General features: G+C 41.4%; 2 protein-coding genes across 6 annotated transcripts in view; both read right to left on the minus strand.

Moving 5' to 3' along the window:
• LOC122778602 overlaps positions 1-12226 on the minus strand; it is a 33586-nt gene extending 21360 nt beyond the window's left edge. For 2 of the 5 annotated variants that reach the window (XM_044040651.1, XM_044040648.1), the window contains exon 1: positions 9800-10190. In XM_044040651.1, the coding sequence (XP_043896586.1) occupies positions 9800-10093 (294 nt within the window). In that variant the 5' untranslated portion in view covers positions 10094-10190. Of the gene's footprint in view, positions 1-5864; positions 5973-9799; positions 10191-10224; positions 10306-12116 lie in introns of those variants that run through there. The other 3 variants (XM_044040652.1, XM_044040650.1, XM_044040649.1) reach the window with 3 other exon arrangements.
• On the minus strand, positions 6-3243 carry sox3 (SRY-box transcription factor 3). Its single transcript, XM_044040647.1, has one exon. The coding sequence runs from the start codon at positions 1740-1742 to the stop codon at positions 840-842; it is 903 nt and encodes a 300-aa protein (XP_043896582.1). The 5' UTR covers positions 1743-3243; the 3' UTR covers positions 6-839.
• Positions 12227-19631: the final 7405 nt, after the last annotated feature.

A 19631-nucleotide genomic window follows, 5' to 3' on the forward strand; every position in this document is an offset into this window, starting at 1 on the left:
AAAAATTAAGTTTCGTACAAATTTATTCAGCATTTAAGAATAGAGGATGGTCATAAAATATGTAGAAACGTCAGTTTAAATAAACTTTTTCGTTCGGGGATAATGAGTAAACATGACACTGTCAAAAAAAAACATCACAGAACAAAACAATATTTTTTTTACAAAAACAAAATTTGAGAAATCTTTCACGTGACAAAAACATCGGGTTCACAAGCTAAAAAAAAAACAAAGAAAAAGAAAAGAAAATAATAGTACTATAAATAAAACTTTGCGTTTGCGACCCGCACAGTCTTAACATTTCATTTAAACCTATAAAGTCATGAGGGAGGAGGAAATCAAAAGAGAAGAGACTACAAAATAAACATTTTGGGACTCGAGACAAACTGACATTCTACAAATTAAGTGTAAACACATATGAACCAACTTTCCATCCAGTTTTTTTTTTTGTTTTTTTTCTGAAATACACCAGCCTCTCCACGAGGCCACATGCCTTTTCATAGAGAGAAAATATGGCATTATTTAAAATATAGAAGGACAATTCTTCTACATGTGTTGATTGCTTTAACTTGTGATAAAACGCCCACATTTACTCTGATGGGCTCAAAGGTTCAGTTTCGATCCATTTTTTAAAAAAACGATTTCATTATTTTTTTTTTAAATGGACAACTCAGACAGGAGATGCGAGTTTATGTGTGTGTTTTTGTTTAAACAAAACTGTTTGAACGCTGTTTTCTTTTCTTTCTTTCTTTCTTTTTTTTAAGCAACCAAAAAAAGTTCAAGTATCCGAAGTACTTTTTTTGTGGAAAAAAGTTTTAAGTCTTTTCTTTGTGTTGTTGCTCTCAGATGTGGGTGAGAGGTAGCGTCCCGTTGACGCCAGTCCCTGCGCTCTGATAGTGCGGGTGGACGCTGTGTAACCGGCTGCTCTGCAGGGACGAGTGCTCCGCGCTGTCTCCGCCGGGAGGCAGGTACATGCTTATCATGTCCCGCAGGTCCCCCAAACACGCCCGCTGAGAGTGGGACGTGATGGCCGGAGGCGGCGAGCTGGGTTCGGTCTTGCACACGGACGCCATGGAGCTCAGTCCCATGGCGCTGCTGGTCTGCTGCGTGTACGCCGGGGACATGCTGTACGTGGAGGCGGCGTTCATGTAGGTCTGCGCCGAGGACATCATCGGGTACTGGAGGCCCGTCATCTCGTACCGGTGCATCTGCTGGATCTGCGGGCTGTTCATGCTGTGATGCTGCGGGTAGGCCAGCTGGTCCTGCATCAGCGAGTACGCACTGTTTGTCCAGCCGTTCATGTGCGCGTAACCGTCCATCCGCTGACTCACCGACACCGAGTTGTTGACGGCACCGGCTCCGGGCGGCAACAGTCCCCCGGGCAAAGAATACTTGTCTTTCTTAAGCAAGGTCTTGGTCTTCCTGCGGGGACGGTATTTATAATCCGGATGCTCCTTCATGTGCATCGCGCGCAGACGCTTGGCCTCGTCGATAAATGGTCTCTTTTCAGCGTCGGTCAGAAGTTTCCAGTCAGCGCCAAGTCGCTTGCTGATTTCAGAGTTATGCATTTTAGGGTTTTCTTGCGCCATCTTCCTCCGCTGTCCCCGGGACCACACCATGAAGGCGTTCATCGGCCGCTTCACGCGCTCCTGGTCGCTGGCACTGTTGTTCTTTGCGCCCTGCGCCGAGCCCGAGTTGGACTGCGGGAGCGGGGTCTTGATCTCGGTCTCCATCATGCTGTACATTCTGGCGGCTTTTAGTGTTCACTCACAGGCACATGAAGAAAACAAAAAGTTCAGAAAACTGCGCCAAAAGTCAAAAAAAGAGGTAGAAGTACTGACCAGTGTCAGAGAATGATGGAGGAAAAAAAAAGTTGTGCCTGAAGAGGCAAGTGTGTCTGCAGGTGCTTCTGGTTTCTCTCTGCGCTCTCAGCTGCTCTGTCCCCCACGGCTCTGAAACAGAAGTCTGTAAACTTGTTCTCCAGGCTCATGTGTTAATAGGCCTAGTGGCCGCACCATGTGATGCGGATTGACAGCATGACAATGAGGAGCGGGCGACCAATCAGCGCGCAGCACCGCGGAACAAACCGGAGCGCGCAGCAGCAGCGAGGAGGAGGAGGAGGAGGAGGGAGAGGTAAAGTTTTAAAACAAGCAAATATTTTACATTTACAATCCTTTTTATCTTAATCAGTGTAGATGAGCAGTGAAAGGATATTTCCGGCAATTTGTTTCATTTACCAACTAGATGGGGGTGTTTTGTCTGCATTAATATTACATTTGGAACAAATTAAATTAAAAAAGTGTCCTTTTATAAATATATTTGGGACCCAGTTGAATACAAATTGCAGGCGAAGAGGGGAAAATGAAGGTTATGTCAGGTTTAAATAAAGAAAAATGCATACATGCTCATGTGCTGCAGGGGAACATCAATGTCAATAAATGAGCCTAATTACAGAGGCGGATCCGAACAAGACAAAACCCCAATGAATATGAGCGCAAATATAATTCAGTTCAATTAAAAAAAAAGTGGATTATTGGAATAAAAATGCGCCCATGGCAGATAAAAAAAAAAAAACTTTATTCTCTACCTGCTGTGAAACACGCGTTTGTAATTTTTCTATTACAATTCCCAGGAAATATTTACCTAATGACAAGAAGTAATAACAATTATTATAATAAGGTTATATGAGTTAGTAAATTTTTGGTCTTTTTTTTGCTAAAAAAAAACAAACACTTATCTTCACACCTTTCATATGCAAACCTAAATAAAACAAACAAGTAAATAAATATTGGAAGATGGCCTGAGATCACATTAGAAAGTTTATTACTTTCCATGATTATTGTTTTCAATAACACAGAATAACGACTGTGAACTGCTTGTCAGATTAAAATATAATCAGTTAATTATCTTTTTTTTTAAATAAAGAAAAATGAATCCTTATTTTCTGAAGTTTTTAATCTCACATTATTAACATCATTATAATTTATTTCTTTTATGTTTGTTGTCCTTCCAGGGAAGCCTTGTATAGATAAAAACTCTCTTTTATATATATATATAGAGCTCTTTTGTGGCTGAGACAAGCATCAGCACACATAAACAAACAAACAAAACAAACGCAAAAAAAGGGAATTAAATCAAAAGGTGCACGACACGACTCGTGTGGCTGCGTCTGCAGAGTTGCAGAAAAAACTTTAATACATCAACGACCTCTTGTGGAGGGGACAGGCCATCTCTCTCTCTCTCTCTCCCTGTGTGTGTGTGTGTGTGTGTGTGTGTGTGTGTGTGTGTGTGTGTGTGTCGCTCTGTGTTTGTGTGACTGAGCCTTGTTTTCCCTCCTCGGTGTTAAAGCTTATTAAAATGATGAGAGACATTTGCATGTGTCTCCTGACAAACGAGCTGCAGTGACGCCGCTCTGTCGTTGAAACCTGTCGCTCCATAGAGAGCGAGAGAGCGGGAGAGAGGGGAGGAAAAAAGAGCTCACACCTGCTAATGATCACGAGCGAATCGCCCATCGAAAACAACTATTAACACCTCAGTATATTTAGATGCAGCTCTGCGGGAGCCGCCACTCTGGTGCGTGTGCATTTCAGCGCGTACGTTTCGCCTCCAGAAGCCTTCAAATAACTTTAAAACGCTGCTGCGTTCAGATTAGACCGTGCAGGAAGCGGCTTATATCATTTACCTAATTATAACTGATTATTCAGTGCAATATGAATATGATAAAACATATGATACATCGACAATGTGTGAAAAGTGCCAAAAAAATAAAATTGTGACTTTAAAATTAGGACATATACAAATACGCAGATAAGTTTAAATAACAGAGTGATAAAGAACATATAGATGTAAATGCAAAGAGAGAGAGAGAGAGAGAAAAACATGACTTCATGAATTTAATTTCCAGTTCAATGGGGCGTCACAAACAGAGCAGGAGCAATAAAAACTAACGCCCAATTAGGAGCCTGGTATAATCATCTAATTCTCAGGGAGCAGTTATTTGTTTATCTGCTCACATCTCAATACTGATCCGCTTGTAATCTTCTTATGGAAATTGACCGGTGGCAGTGAGACAGAGAGAGAGGGAGAGAAGGACAGAGAGAGAGAGAGTGATTGGGGGTAGAGGAGGATGAGGAGGAGGGGTGGTGGTGTATAGGCTAGAGTTTGGTAATGAGGTCTCTGTGCAGCTAATTTCCTAATTAAGGGACGGAGGACCACCAGCACAGCCCCGGTGACTGCAGCAGCACTGAGGCCCTGCACACTGTTGAATGTTGGGAAATATGTGGATGTGCGCGTGGGAGCAGATTTTAATCTGCGCGCAATCACACACGATTTTATTTGATAGTTTCAAAATAAACAGATGACGTGCGCGCGCTGCACATGTCCACCTTACACGATCATATCAACCCAATTAAAAAAACAAGAATTTCCAGTACAGTGGAGATTAACCTGATTATTTAAAGCAAATAATAATAATAATAATAATTCTGTTTAAATTAGACAATTATGTCAGAACAAAACTTGCAGAAATAAAAATTAGACTTGGACTAATTATTGGCCTTTGGGCCTTAAAAAATACAACAAACAGTAACAAAAATAAGAAAATAAAAGCAAAGTTCGTTTATCAATATTTGCAAAGAGATTTAGGATTATTTAAATGCGACAACAGACACAAAATGACAAAATAATCCCGCACGTGAAAAGCTCTGAGACGCTTCTAACCCACGACGGACAAAACAGGCTCAACTTTAGTATTTTGTCATTCAGCTACAAATAACCAGCTCATAATAATCTGTCATTTATTACCTTTTAATGTCCCTTTTATTGTTAGACCCTGTTTTATGCTTTAAAAAAATCAGACACTATATATAAATGTTATTATCACGTGTCGCATCTTAATTCCACAATAAACCTCACAAACTCCGGAATCAATAACTTTTTTTTATTGTTTCAGCCCAGTGACTGCAGCAGCGGACAAGGCCTTTGAGAAATAGTAATTAACAAATAATAGTATTTTTTTCCCCTTCCTTTTTTTCAATTACAGCCACAATAGAGACTGTCTCATTAAGATTTGCATGATTTCTTTTTTTTGGAGGAGGAATGCAAATGAAGATGCAATTTACGCACGGTCTGCTGTTCCTATTGTGCCAGCGTGAATGGCTGCGTCCTCCCAGTTCAACACAGGTAAAATAATATTCACGGGTCATTTAAAGGAAAAAAAAGGTGCTGCCATTATCACCTCCTTATTTCACAAAGGGGGAAGTCATTTGATTTATTTCACCCACGAGCGTTAGTAGAGTTAGAACATAAATACTTCACAGGGATTAAACAGCTTGTTTGTGTTGGAGGTAAGACTTTTTTTATTTTTACTTGTTTGTTTAGTTTTATATTACATCTTACATTTATTGAACTGACCCATAATTTTTTTATGAATTTGTGTCATTTAAAAAAAAAGTGGAATACTTAGAAATATTATCATGAAACATAATTTATAATACATCATCTGAGCTCCTGTCAGGAGGAGGATGCAGCATTAGGAAGCAGGGAATTCACCTAATGTGGATTTCTGCACTCTAAAATAATATTAAAAGCAGAAAAAAAAGTTATAACTGTTGAAAACATGTGAAATTGTACGCCTAAAACCTACAGAATATATGCCTAGGTTGATATTTACCATTTGAAAGTTGTGTGTGTGCCGCATCCTGACACATAAAGTAAAGAGAGAGAAAGTAAACATTTAAAGTTATGTATATTATGTATGTGCATGAAGATGGAGAACAACACAGAGGAAAGTGATTTCCTCAGGTCCTGCACCAGGTCATCTCTTCATATCTGCAGTGACAGGCAATTTAATGAGTGAACTCACTCACCACATGTTGGGATGCAAACCCCCCCCCCCGCCACCCTCGTCCCCCGATGATCATGTCTTCATGTGAGGCGGTGGACGCATCTTTAGGAGAAGAGACTGTCACTCACACCTTCAATAAAAGCAAAAAAAAAACACACGCACACTTAGACTCAGGACAGATGTTTTTGTTAGAAGAGCTGTGAGTGGAGTGTTGCATGACTCGTCAGGAGCAGAAAGCTGCATTCCTGCCTGCACAGAGTAATTTGTGGTGAAGGCTCCATACGAGTGGAATTATTCACCTCACTTATTGACACTGCTTGTGAAACAACATGCAAAAAAAACCCACAGCTTTCTGTAGCTGTGTGTGCGCAGAAATGCCTCAAACTTTAGCCTCTTTTTCTCCTGGCCACATCAAGCATGTCCTTCCCTCATTATGTTCCTGTGTGAGCAAGGCCAAGCCTGCAAACACAGACCCAGTTGTAATCTCTTTAACCCGCCACTGTCATGAGCAGACAAGGCGTGACCACCCAGCAGCACTCACTCTGCTGCGTCTCACTTATCCCGGGGAACAGTTTTTCACTCCATCACCTCTCTCTCACACACACACACACACACACACACCAACCTCCTCGGGTTGTTGGCCGCTTATCATTTGGGACGACGCACATCTCAGACACATTCGATCAAGTGTGCTCGACACACAAGTGCATGCAAAATTGCTTACGCGCGCACAAAAAAAGAGACACTCACACAACACCGGGGTTAATCTTTGTTACAAGACCACTTAATATAATCACACGCCACAGTGTGCAGTTCAAATTTCATATACTCACCGACCCTTGGAGTTCCCATAATTGACATGAGCATTTCTTTTTTTTTTTGCCGTAGTTATTGACTAATGAAGCTAAAAGCAAATGAAATTAAATTACAGCTGGAGGACATCGGCGGAAGCATTTTCAGATGAATGTACAATCATTATTTGCTCCTTGAGGTCATTTCTGAGACAAAGGCTCCTCACGTTTACGCCGCAGATTAGGAGAAACATATGAGAGCCTTTGCTATATGATGCGTTAAATGGAAAATAAAAATCACAGTGAGTTATAAGCTCCTGTCCACTGAGGGCTAATTTCAATTCAGGCTAAATTGAGCAGAAAATTTCAATAAATATGGTTTTGCTTCTGAGCCACTGGGTGAGGCTGGATTAAGCCTTTCAGAGCGCAACATGATCTCCTCTGTGTGTTTGCTCGGGAACAAAAGTGTGTTGCCTAAACTTCCTCAGCTGAATCTCAGCTCACACTTGAACCTCTAATCTGTGCGATCTTCATTGATCCTATGGAGACATCATATTACATCTCATTTGCTGGTTTTCAGAGGGATTTGTGCACCGCTGACATAGTAGAAGTGTTTAAATTGGCCTTCCAGATGATGCTTTTTGTTGTTAAAGTGAGGTCTCCTGCTTGGCTGCTGTCTCCAAATGTGGCACTATCAAGCACCTCTATACGGCCATCATTTTAAATACTGTTATTGCCTGACTGGCTAATTGCGGCGCCCATTATTTCCCCATGTATCTTTTGAATCATTGCCATGTTCACTTTTTATCCAAAAACAATGGAAACTTTCTCCATTTTTGTTTGGAGGAAAGTGCTGAAACGTCACTTTTCTTCTTTTTTTTGTATTGCACCGTGCCCAAGCGAGCGGCCTGCTTTTGTTTTAGCCATAATTGAGATCCCACTAATCTAGCCACTCTTTTTTAAAGGAGAAAAAAAAAAAAAGTGAAAGAGCCTCTTTGTTGAGCCTTCATTAGTTTGAGATAATATTGTGAGGATGCACAATTAATTTGCAGTGCAACTTTAATTAATTATATCAACCCAATTTTGTAACGTGATTAATGCCACCGAGTTGTTATCTGCATTCTCCTCCAAAATGAATATGTAACAGCACTGGGCATTAATTGCAGAAATTGGGGGCGTTTAGGAACCCAGAACTAGGTTAGGGAATTATAAAAAGGGTAATTTATTAAATCTTAAATAAAAGAAACAAACAAGCACAAATATATAAATCACTGTGTGTAATCTGTGATTTGGGAGGAAAATGACAAATCTTGGTTGTGTGCAGAGCACTCGATAAAGCAGATACTGGCCATAAATTTAGTCCCAGTCAAGGTCTCATTAAAAGGAGGCATAATCCAATTATGAGTTAGCCATCGCCCTCTAAATATATTAATTACCTTGAGCATGATGAGATGAGTGCGGCGATTGTTGCGTATTTCATTAGAGCGAGTCTGCTGGGAGAAGAGCTAACTACGGTGGGAAGCTGGCTGTGTTGACAAGATAATGGATGAGTCGGCCCGAGATGAATTTGGTCACCTTGCCTTGAGTTGAGCCGGGAGAGGTGAGACAGAGGACAGCAGGGTCCTCGGTGAGAGGTAGTAGCTCGTCTTAACTACGCTAACGACAACGCAAAGTCTTGAATATTAAAAATACAGACGTGTATAAACAAAGAGAAGTATCAAGAGAGGAAGACAATTCATTTACCTCTAAGTTGGGAACATTTTGATGCTACAAGTTACATTTTGATCACACTATAAATCCATTTCATAAAATTCCAGTGTGTAAAATAAAATTAGGTGAAATAATTTTAACTACAGGCAGAAATTAAAGATAAAATAATGACACTTATCTTTTACATTGTGCAATCACCTCCCAGGATCAGCTTATTAGAGGCCACCATTTTGGACCGTCATGTTTTTACAATAGCCAACAATGGACAACCGAAATTATTATCATTTTGAGTTCTGATGTTACCTGAAGGCTATACATATGTTCTCCAACACACTTAGAGGGAAGCGTGAGGTGAGGGCTATTCAGCTGCAACATGCACCGATAAATGCTGATAAACTTTACTGTGCCTTTAAGCTGTGTTCTTGTCTCTTTTACTGGTATTGTCAGACAAAAGATAATACTTTTTTGAATGTATTTAATGCTATAAAAAAATTATTTTAAATTGCCAAATTTTTAACATCAATGTTACTGCCTCTGTGCTGTACTTTTAACAAAAAAAACAGAGCCACCTATTTACTACACACTCCACAAACACAGGCAGCAGCTCATTGCACCTCAGACTGATTTGTCAGTGAAACATGCAAGATGCTGCTGCTGCTGCTGCTGCTGCTGCTGAAGCATTGACGTGATTTCCAGCCTCGCTCCTCTCCTGGCTGACAACAGGACAAAGAGACTGAGTCCCTTATTATGTGCAAGCAAGCTCTCATTCTTGCTTTCACATTTCTCTTCACGTGCACAAACGTAGACGTATGTGCCTGTGCCAACACACACGCACGGACACACAGAGCTCAGCATAAAGTCACCAATGCCTCTGCAGTGTGCATATCAGACAGGACCTGGAGTGCTGAAGGGACGTCTGGACATTGTTCAAGTGTCAGTTTGACTGTGGACACTTGGTCAGACAGAAGACAGAGTTAGGCTGTTTGTTTGAGTCTGTGTCAGGTGTTTCATGACGAGGCAGAAGAACGGGGGACAGGAAAACTTTTGTATTTTGAGCAAATATTCCTAAACTACTTTTACCGGGCAACAATGTTGCAACAGTATGTTGCAATATCATTTTTGATTTAATACAAATGAATGCAAACACACTTTGAAACACAAGACACTGTTTCAATTAAATGTTATTCACCAGATTCATAAAATGTTTCTCTATTTAACAATTCTTCCACTTCAGTCTTAAACTTTCTCACCTCATCTAAAACTTTTTTTCTACTGCAATGGTTATTTGCCGTGTCACCCAGACCAAATGACACATAACAGACTGCACACGTGAACAGACCGAACACAACTCTCCCCACGGCATCTTCCTGAATCCCCCCTCCCCTCCCCCACTCTTCTCCCCTCTCTTTTACTTTTAACCTCCTCCCACTCTGTCCACAAAATTGAGGACACTCACCAAGCTCTGACTGGTTCCAGTTGTGCTGCAGCTTCCAAATCCCTCTGTTAGACACACCTTCGACAGCTGGCTGTCAGCCGGCCCTAAAAAAAAAGGGAAGATAGCGATGACATCCACAGCCCAGAAGCTCAGTCCAGACTTCAACAAGCCACAGCCATTTGGACAGGAGGACCACCACCACCACCACCTCCCAGTGCAGCAGCGCAGACATATAAAGAGCAGGAGACCTAGGCAGTCACTGGTGTGGTAGTGCACACTGCAGCTGAGCTCTCCCTGCTCTGGGACCCATCTCATTCAGCCAAGATTGCTTCATACAAAAGTTGACAATGCACCAGTGAAAGCCATTGTTGATATTCAACATTTTTTAAATAGCTGAGCAGAATAGACAACATGGCAGCCTGCAAAACTTGGCAAGGGAAACTGACCTGGAGCTTCCCATTTGAAAGGGTTGCCACGCTGGGTGAGAGGAGAGAGGGCCATTGTGTTATATAAAAAAAAAAAGAGGGAGAGCTGGTGTGAAAAGAGCTAAAAAACAAAAACATATCTCCCAATCCCGAGAGAGAGCGGAGCACAATGTTTCCTGTGCAGCAGAAAAGAGGACAATCAGCCAGCGCGGTCACAAGCATATACGGATTACCGAGAACGAGCAGAACAATGAAATCAATGCAATCAGATCCATTTTAAAGCAGGATATTATATTTCTGGCATTTGAGCTGAACAAGGAAGCAAACACACACACACACACACACACACAGCGTGTGCGCCCGTGTGTGTGTCAAATCCAGCATGTACTGTTAAGTCTAAACAGTGAAATATTTTGCCATTACAGCAGCAGATATGAAAGTCTATCACTCAAGCAGGGGCTCGGCTCACGTCCAGAGGAATGTCTTCCAGAGAGCCATCTATTTCTCTAATGTTGCACAGACAAGTATCATACCGCCTGACACTGTTGATGGTGTTCTGTTTCCGTCATTGTCAAGCTGACAAGCATGCAGATTGATCTGGATATTTAAGAAGCCTTTAACCTTCCATACGTCAGAGCATCACAGTGCTGCTCTCGTGCCTCAGCGGCTATTAAAATGTGTGCATGCGCGCGTGTGTGTGTGCGTGCGTGTGTGAGCCTTGAGGCGGATCCCAGTGTAGTGTTTCTTGCATCCCCGTGTCTCGAGGTGGGATTGTGGGCCTGAGTGATTAATGTGGACTTAAAAACCCTTGAAGGAAACAGCTGCATTACCTGGGGGGGGGGTTCATGCAACACACCACAAATCCATCCACTCGTCACATCTCAACACTGAAAACTTACTGTACACTTGGCTACATAATATTCTCAAACGGAACGTAAAAAAATACATTTTCGTCATCAGCTCCACACAAGTGCTTCTTATGATATGTTTGTTGGTTCTGGCACAGCAACGAATGCAAGAAAGGGGACACAAAAATGGTGATTACATGTTCCGAATGTGCTCAGTGTTGCCTTATAATCACTTGTTTTTCCAGATAAGAAGTTAAAACAGGCAAAGGAATTGCGTTTCCAAAGATATGCGACAAAAAATGGAATGAAATAGCAGTTTTAATAATAGTTTTTATGTCACACTGCATTGTGGACATTGGCTTTAGCACATTTATGGCACCACAACCCCGTTTTTTCCCAGTCTTTTAGTAACGCCTCATTCAGTTCACCTCATACTCAAAAGACACACAAAAGGGTGCACAGGAGATAAAAGAAATAAATATAATATGAGAGGGCTACAATATACCACATAATTAATTGAATTCAGACTGTTTTTTTCCCCCGACCCTGGGTGTGTGCCAAAAGCAGCTCTTCCTTATAAAACAATATCAAAAGTATCGAGGTGGTAACTCGACCCACTTCCCCAAACTGAGTTTACATAAAGGACGACATACAGATTCACTAGAGGAAGCAGTCAGAGCACAAACCTCTGCCAAAGCCACTCCGTTTTAAACACACTCCATTATTGTTTACTATAAATATTAAGTCAGGTTACTTCTATACCATACTATTTTTATTTAATATTTTCTATATTGTACATTCATAGAGGTTACATATTAGCTTGAATTTGTTGCTGTAAATCCATACATTTCCCAGCTAAATTCTAATAACTTCTTCCTTGGCATAACCTACATCCCCCAGAGAATGTCTTTACTTTTAGAGTAGTGCCGCAAACAGTCGTGACAGTGCTACCGTTTTGGGTCATGTAGACTCCACCACAAGTTGATTTGGAGAGGAAGAGTGGGGGAGATCCGAGATGGGTGATGCTCTTTTCAAAGAACGAAACGCTCGGATGAACTGACTTACCCTTACAGAGGAAGTGTAGTGTCACACGCTGATGTAAAGTGGAAGACGTCACGAAGTAAATCTTTCACCTGGCAACTGGTGGGAGAGTACGTCGTTAGTCTTGTTGCAACTCGCCCCAAAAACGTATATGTATGTGTATACGTATGTACAGTATTTATGCGTACAATATACTGTGTGTGTGTGTGTGTGTGTGTGTGTGTGTGTGTGTGTGTAAAGAAACATGACCAGTCTAGCCCTTTGACATAGGAAGGACTGGGTTTGAAGATGTATAATTACATTGATTAGGGAGAAATTACAGCTCTGAGAAAGAAGGCAGGACCTGCGTAATCTTAGAGGTGTGTCGCAGAGGAGAGGGAGGCACAGAGACGGGGGAGAGAGCAAGAGAGGGGAACCTGTGGCGTCTTTACTGAAAATCCATGTTAGTGCCACCCATCACACACTATTAGCTGCCATCAAAGTTCTAATTTTACTCTAGCATTACACCCCGCTCCCTGTATCCCCCTCCCTCCCCTGCTGGTCTGGATGGTGTAGCCTGGTGGGAAAATGACATTCAATCCGTTGTCCGCCCCATTCAGGCCAAATTGGCAAATGACAGCTCTCCGCCTCTCAGATTTCGGGAAATGAAAGGTACCACCGCAACCATCCGCCTGAGCCTCCAGAAGAGGAGGAGGAGGAGGAGGAGGAGGAGGAGGAGGAGGAGGAGGATGGGTGAGTGCTGGGGGGAAAGTGAGTGGCAGTGAGGCCGCGGAGTGGACCGCGGAGGGTTAACAGCCTCCCTTGTCCTCCTCGGGCGGTGACAGTGCTGGACAGAGAACACGGAGAAAGGAGAGAAGAATGCCTACTCTGCAGATCAAAGGAACTTCCCTCAGACCAATGGGGAAAAGTTGACCTCGATTCCCTGATCACCCACTTTACCACCGCGGGCCGAGCAGAGCGGGCAGACGAGAATACAGCATGTGCCCTCACAGAGGTCAACAGCAGCGAGAGGGCAGAACAGTACGGTCTTATAGAGATAAGGACAGAGACGTGCCGACTTAGGAACTCGGGCCGTCTCTCTGCCGTGAGACCAGTTTTTACAGCTCAGTCTTTCCCAAATATGAGCACTTGTTGTTGTTTTTTAAAGATGATATTAACAACACCAACCCAATTCACATAGTTTTTATACAGATTTTGAATTAAATGATTAATGTGGCCAAGTTAGAGGAGTACAAATAAAGGTTGAAATACTAAGCATTTGCAACTACAAAATTAAGAGATTTAATTCAACTGAAACAGAAAAAGGGGAAAAAGAAACACAAGAACACTGTGCTGTACATTGTGCTGTGTCCAAAAGAAGAAGAGAAGTGTGAATTTATCAAGCCCTCCCCCTTCTTTATAGCATATACTTAAACTAAAGCACACTAGTCTACACCTCTTCTTATACATAAATACACACACACACACACATATATACACACATATATGTATATATATATATATACAAATAAGTTGATTGATTTAAACGTTTGATTTAAATTAATTTGAACTAAAATCAGGACAAGAAGTACAAGAAAACGATCACACATCCACACAGTTTGTTGTTTTTGAACTCATTGAATCGAATTGTGAGTTTGATATGGAAGTAGTAGGGCTGGTTATAGGATTTGGGAATGAAAATCAAGTGCAATCCAAAAATAAACCATAAACTATAAAAAGAAAACAGACACACACAAAAGAGACACTTAAATAAAATTGATGTAAATAAAGACACAAATGCACTTTTCCCATCACTCATGGACAAACACACTGTGTACCTATAAGTCTGTGTCGTACTGGCCTTGATGTACTATAACTCGTAACAAGAGCAAATCTATTGCACAATATAATGTTGCTGCTTTTTCTGTAACGCCACATATTCATTTGAATAATTTAAAGAATTTAAAACATGAACACAAAATATTCATCCCAGACCCACCTGTGGGTCTTCTTGACCCACACTCAGAGTCTGGGACTGACTGCTCTGGATCTAGAATTAATTTAAAAAGTGATTTAAATCACAACCTCTGGGGAAGTTCATATGGCAAAAAAATGAAAATACTATTTAAAAAAAAAAAGTATATAATATAATATAGTATACACACACACACGCACAAACAGCACAGTGTTTGATCGGGGAGGAAATCCATAGAGCATGCTGTGTTCGTATAGTCTGTGTCATACTGGCTGCCTGAATGAATGGTACTCTTACTGCTAATTAAGTGCTAATGGCAGTTCCCCCTGCGGAGAATACTAATTAATTTTCCATTCTTCTGTGGGCTGAGCGCGCACTCCACTGCGGCCTAATGAGGGGAGGCAGGTACATCTTGTCCCAGGCTGGGTTAATAAGCACAACACGGTGGGGTCTGACTAGAGAGGGCCATACCGGGGGGCTGCTTCCTGTTCCCTAATCTCAGCAGAGCCCCCTCTCAGAACACTCACAATGAGCCATTACAAAGGTAATGAAAGGATTTGTCTCATAACCCCAGGAAATAGGCAAGTGTGTGTCCACCACCTCCAAAGTCTCTGGCCATCTGTAAATAAAATGAGGAAAATTCTGAATTTAAAATACTAATTTTAAAGATATTTATGGATTCTTTTTCCAGAGCAGTTGAGGGGGTGGTGGGGGCGTGGAATAAAAGGACGTGGTTCTATAAAAAGATTATTGACACCAGAGAACGCCGTCTTATTGGACACTTTTTCCCTCCTGTGTGTCTTCCCCTCAGAATTATGACTTAAAAACTGCTGATGTCTCTTAGAAAACAACTTCTATTTCACATAGTTTCCGGCTGCCGGAGAATATGCACTGCTGAAAAATAAATAAACACATTACCTGTTTGGATGCAGAAAGCCTGGGAATCAGATTCAAGGTGCTGAAGAATGAATGGCTGTGCGAGTATGCGGGTGCGTGCATGAGCGTAAACACAGATTGAGGATGCTATTGGAATTACCTGAGCGAGATAATGGCGGTGCATTAGATTAACTTTCAGTCCTTAAATGCAACACATTTAGGCAATCTTGTCCCCCAAAAACATGTCAATGTCTGAAAGGCCTCCCTCTCGCTATCAGGAGCCTCTGGTCCCCCACACTGATGCAGCTGGCAAGGCGCTACCGTTGACTGTCAAAACGAAGCGCCAGATCTAGTTATAAAATAATTGAATTTTCATATCAGAGGGGACCAGAGTCCCGGCAGACAATAGGACTGCTGAGTCCTCTCTGATATTGGCTCAGGCCCTTTGCCATGCGCATGAAATCAGTATGTTAATGTTCCAGGGTTTTCTTTTTTTAAGGGCACTTGTGCTCTCGCAATGTACTACCGATGCGGTTTCAAAAAATTGCAACTATTGATAAGTAGGCAGCCAGCAACCCCGTCGACCCCTCCTCCCACACCAACATTCCCGCAGCCTCCCCACCACCAACCCACCAAGGCTCTAGACATTCTCGCACCCCCCCATCCTCCCCCATTATTAAAATTGTAATTTATTTTTCTAAATCAGAATGACAGCTTGCTTTCTTTTCTCTGCAGCAGGCAGTGAATCACCGAGCTTTAATTACTTTCGTAACTTCGCTGACCCTGTGAGCGTGCTGCTCTCCCAGAGAAAATGGGACCTCCAACAAAGGCACTCCACAGCCACCGCCGCCTCGGGTTCATTCAAAATGTGAAAATTTATCAAACTACGGATTTTTTTGTGAGATTTTGTTAACATTTCACCTCCTATCTTTTTCACACTACGCCAAAACAACCCTGTTTGCAACAGTTCCTCCGGCACTTCCAATTTCCCCAGCCTCCCTTCTACAGAAACTCCAGATAACTAATAAACCTCTCCGCCGCTCTCCCTCTTTCTGTTGTGCGAGTTTGTGTTGACTCAACAAGGTCTCTTCAGGTCAAGACGGCCAGAGGTCACACCATTATCAGTAACCCTGTCATATCCAGGCCACGGCCTCAGCGGCAGGGAGACAGACAGCACGAGGGCCCGAGGCCACAAAGCACAGATCAGCACTACATTTGATCACTTCACAGATCTTTGGCCTGCAGTCACCAGGGTCAAGCTTTACCCAGCAGAGCAATTAAATTCTATCACACAGTCATCAATGGCCTTCTCTGACCGCAGGACACCATCGCCACAATGGAGCAGCTTTAGCGCTTTTAAAAGAATCAAACGCTTCCAGAAAGACTTGCACGCACCACGGCCGTGACAACCGATGTGGGCGAGAGCCACGCGTGACTTTTACACCGAGCGCAAAAGGTTTCAGACGTTGCCCTTTTCAGCTCTGTCGCCGAAAAGTTCAGACATGTTCCTTGTTCGTCAAACGAGATCCCCCATTTGCCACGCACCGCTCGCCGCGCCTGACTTATTAAAGCTAGCTAATATGTTGTAATCCCCCCACTATCGCTCACACCTTCTCGCTGGCACACTTCTGTTTTTTGGGCCGTGCCACAGTGTGAACCAGGGCTGTGCAGGCACGGTTGGTCTTTTGCTGACTGCCTGATAATTGAATGAGCGATTATCCCTCCCATTAATAGACAATGATACAGAAAGCACTGCCATATGTACGGAATATTAATGAGTGGCTGCAGCAGCCTAGATAAGAGGAGCACCACGCAGTCGCTGTAATAGGGGTTAAAACAATTTGCCCCCACACATCCACCCACCCACCCACCCTATCCCTCCTCACACGCACAGACACATATGCACACCGGCTCCCATGCTTTGCACCAACCTAATCCTCCATCCTCTCACCAGCTAAGCAGGCTACAAGCAACACAGCACCCCCATGGCCTGTACTTGTGTTTGTCGCCAAGGCCGACTTGCTTTTGTGTAAGAGTGTGACCAGGGTCACTCAAGCAGCAGAGTGACATGCTAATGACGGGAAGCGGCGAGTGTTTACTATTTATGTTTTTGTACATTTTTTGCAACAACGGAGCTGGGGGAATCTCTTTTTCTTTAAATGAGAATAATAATCTAGCTCGTTATCTCGTCGTTCCCAACGATCCAATATTTACCAACGGCTCACATCTTCTCTCATCTGTGTCCTTATATCCTATTTCACCGTTTCTGTTAAAGGATTTATTTTTAACTGATGTTGAGCTGAAGTAAAGATGCAAGTGCAGCTGAAGCCCACATGCGACACAAAGAACCGTCAAGAATAACCTCCATCAAATTAAATGAAAGGTTGCAGAGAGTCAGGCAGGTGAAACATTTGGGGCACACTTCTATATGAATTGCCATGCCAATCAATATCTAACATCTATTAGCATTTGGAAAGCAATATTTCCCCTTTTACCTTGCAATAATTGTGCTTAATGCTGTGAAGTACCTTATCATTGGTCTGACGGCAAAAGAAAGGCCAGTTACCATGGCGACTGTGAAAGCCATTGGTTTCCTTTTCAGCGGAATAATGAACTTCTCTCCTCTGTGTGTCACTCTTCCACTCCACTCTCAGCCTCTTCGATTAAATTGAAGTCCACGCGTCCTTGAAATCCCTCGTCTCTGCCTCATAATTTTTTTCTAAACAAGAGGAAAAACAGAGAAAAATGTTCAAGGCTCAACAAATGCATCACTTCAGGCCGACCGAAGCGTAGGAGGTGGATCTCACAATCGATACAGTATATATTTTTTACATTTAAGAAATATCTCCTTTTCACTTTGTGAGTGTACTGTCACAGCTCCGACAGTGTGTTTGTGATGGAATGGTTTAAGGCGATATTTTCCTTAACTCTGTTCAGGCAGTAATAATTTAAAAAAGCCCCTAAGATAACAAAGAAAAACCTGAAAGTGTTGTTTTAAACTGCCCTATGCAGCTTTCCTTTATAATAGTAACAATTACAGTTGCCCTATTAGTAGTATTTTGAATTTAATTCCTTAGCCCTGCTTCCAAAAATTGTAATATATTATTGTGTTAATCAACCAGCAGTCACATGAATTCAGTTGTTGATATTACTAGCATAGGATAAGGGTGAATGCGCAGAGTGTCGTCTAAAACATACTATCCACGATCACTTTATTTCTCCATATTTCTGTGAGAATTATAAATGACTATTATCACTAATTCAACAGTTTTTTTTCCAAGCCTTTTTTTTCAAACCCCAAATGACTGAATTTAGGTAAAATAAACATATACACCTTAACATTGCATTGCACTGTAATTTTAACACAATTATTAGATATAAACTATTAAGGGATTTTATTATGCATCAGATATTTTTGAACATTTACTTTAATGTAATTTGATGGCTATTTGACTATTTCAATGAGGTCAATGAGCAAATAGCATCATTATTAAAATCAATTAAATGAAGGCCTGCAGCCATTGATGGACTAAAAGCAAATTTAAAAGAAAAAAGAAAACCTTCATCAAGCCCGATTAAAGTGACTTAGCCGACTCTTTATTTCATATGCGCACAAATGAAAAATGAATAATGTTTGTAAACAACAAAACAAAATGTACTCATCTTATATTATCTGTATTAATAGGGCTAAACATTTAGGGTAATTATTCATTAATGGAGGGAAGATTTATATTCTTTAGTTATTTTAAAAATTGCTAATTTCACACAATGTACAGGTGAAATATCTTAAACGTGAGTGTTGACAAAAGTGTATTTCTAAACACACACACACACACACACACACACACACACACACGTCAGGGAGACACTCTGACATAATATCATTATCATTTGGATCAACAGGCCTATTAGATGATGATTGATTTAATTTAATTAACCCCACCTCCTGGAGAACAAACACACACACACACACATTAATTTATCATTATAGAGCCAAACATGTATACTTCTCTTGGTAAAACACCTCACAGTGTTACTTTGCTGAAGAAGGGAGGAGAAATATAAGTTTTTTGTAAGTCGACCTTTTTAATTTTAAGTATTTATTGGTGGATTCAAATTGCATAATAACTTCTCTCCTTAAAAGTGTAGTATATTATGTGTAGTATTATGTATAGAATAAGAAAATGTGTTAATGCCTTTGTGAGATGATATTTTCATGAAAGGCCTTATAACTATTTATTTATGGGATTAAAAGGGTATATAAAAGTTTAAACATGATTGTTGTACTAAAATGGAGCATAAATTCCTATTTGTCTCCCTCGCCCAGCTGATTTCGATCAAAATTCATAATTCTGAGCTACTTTTATATTGTTTTATAGATAACCTATACAGGAAAAAAATGAGCAGGTAACTTTGAAACACTGGGTAAATGTTATTCACTATTTCTGAAGCTGTTCTATAGTTAAATCTTCTTTAAAAGCCTTGCCTTAGTCACTACAGAGCAAAATAAGCAACAGTCCAAAGAGAAAGCGTTAACATGGTCATCCACTATCTTTTCTGCACAACAAAGTGACAAAAATAACAAGAATTTCGTGTTGAAATACCAAAGTCCAGCTGCTTTTATACATTATTTCACATTGGTTTGCCATTTTTTTCTTTCTTTTTTTCTCTCTTTGCTTACATATAATACGTGGCAGCTTGCGACACAC

The sequence above is a fragment of the Solea senegalensis genome, linkage group LG12 (genome assembly GCF_019176455.1).
Source record: "Solea senegalensis isolate Sse05_10M linkage group LG12, IFAPA_SoseM_1, whole genome shotgun sequence".
Classification (NCBI taxonomy): domain Eukaryota; kingdom Metazoa; phylum Chordata; class Actinopteri; order Pleuronectiformes; family Soleidae; genus Solea; species Solea senegalensis.

What these genes read in the sequence shown, in the direction of transcription:
- sox3 (XM_044040647.1), bottom strand. Translation starts at nt 1,742, where the DNA reads ATGTACAGCATGATGGAGACCGAGATCAAGACCCCGCTCCCGCAGTCC.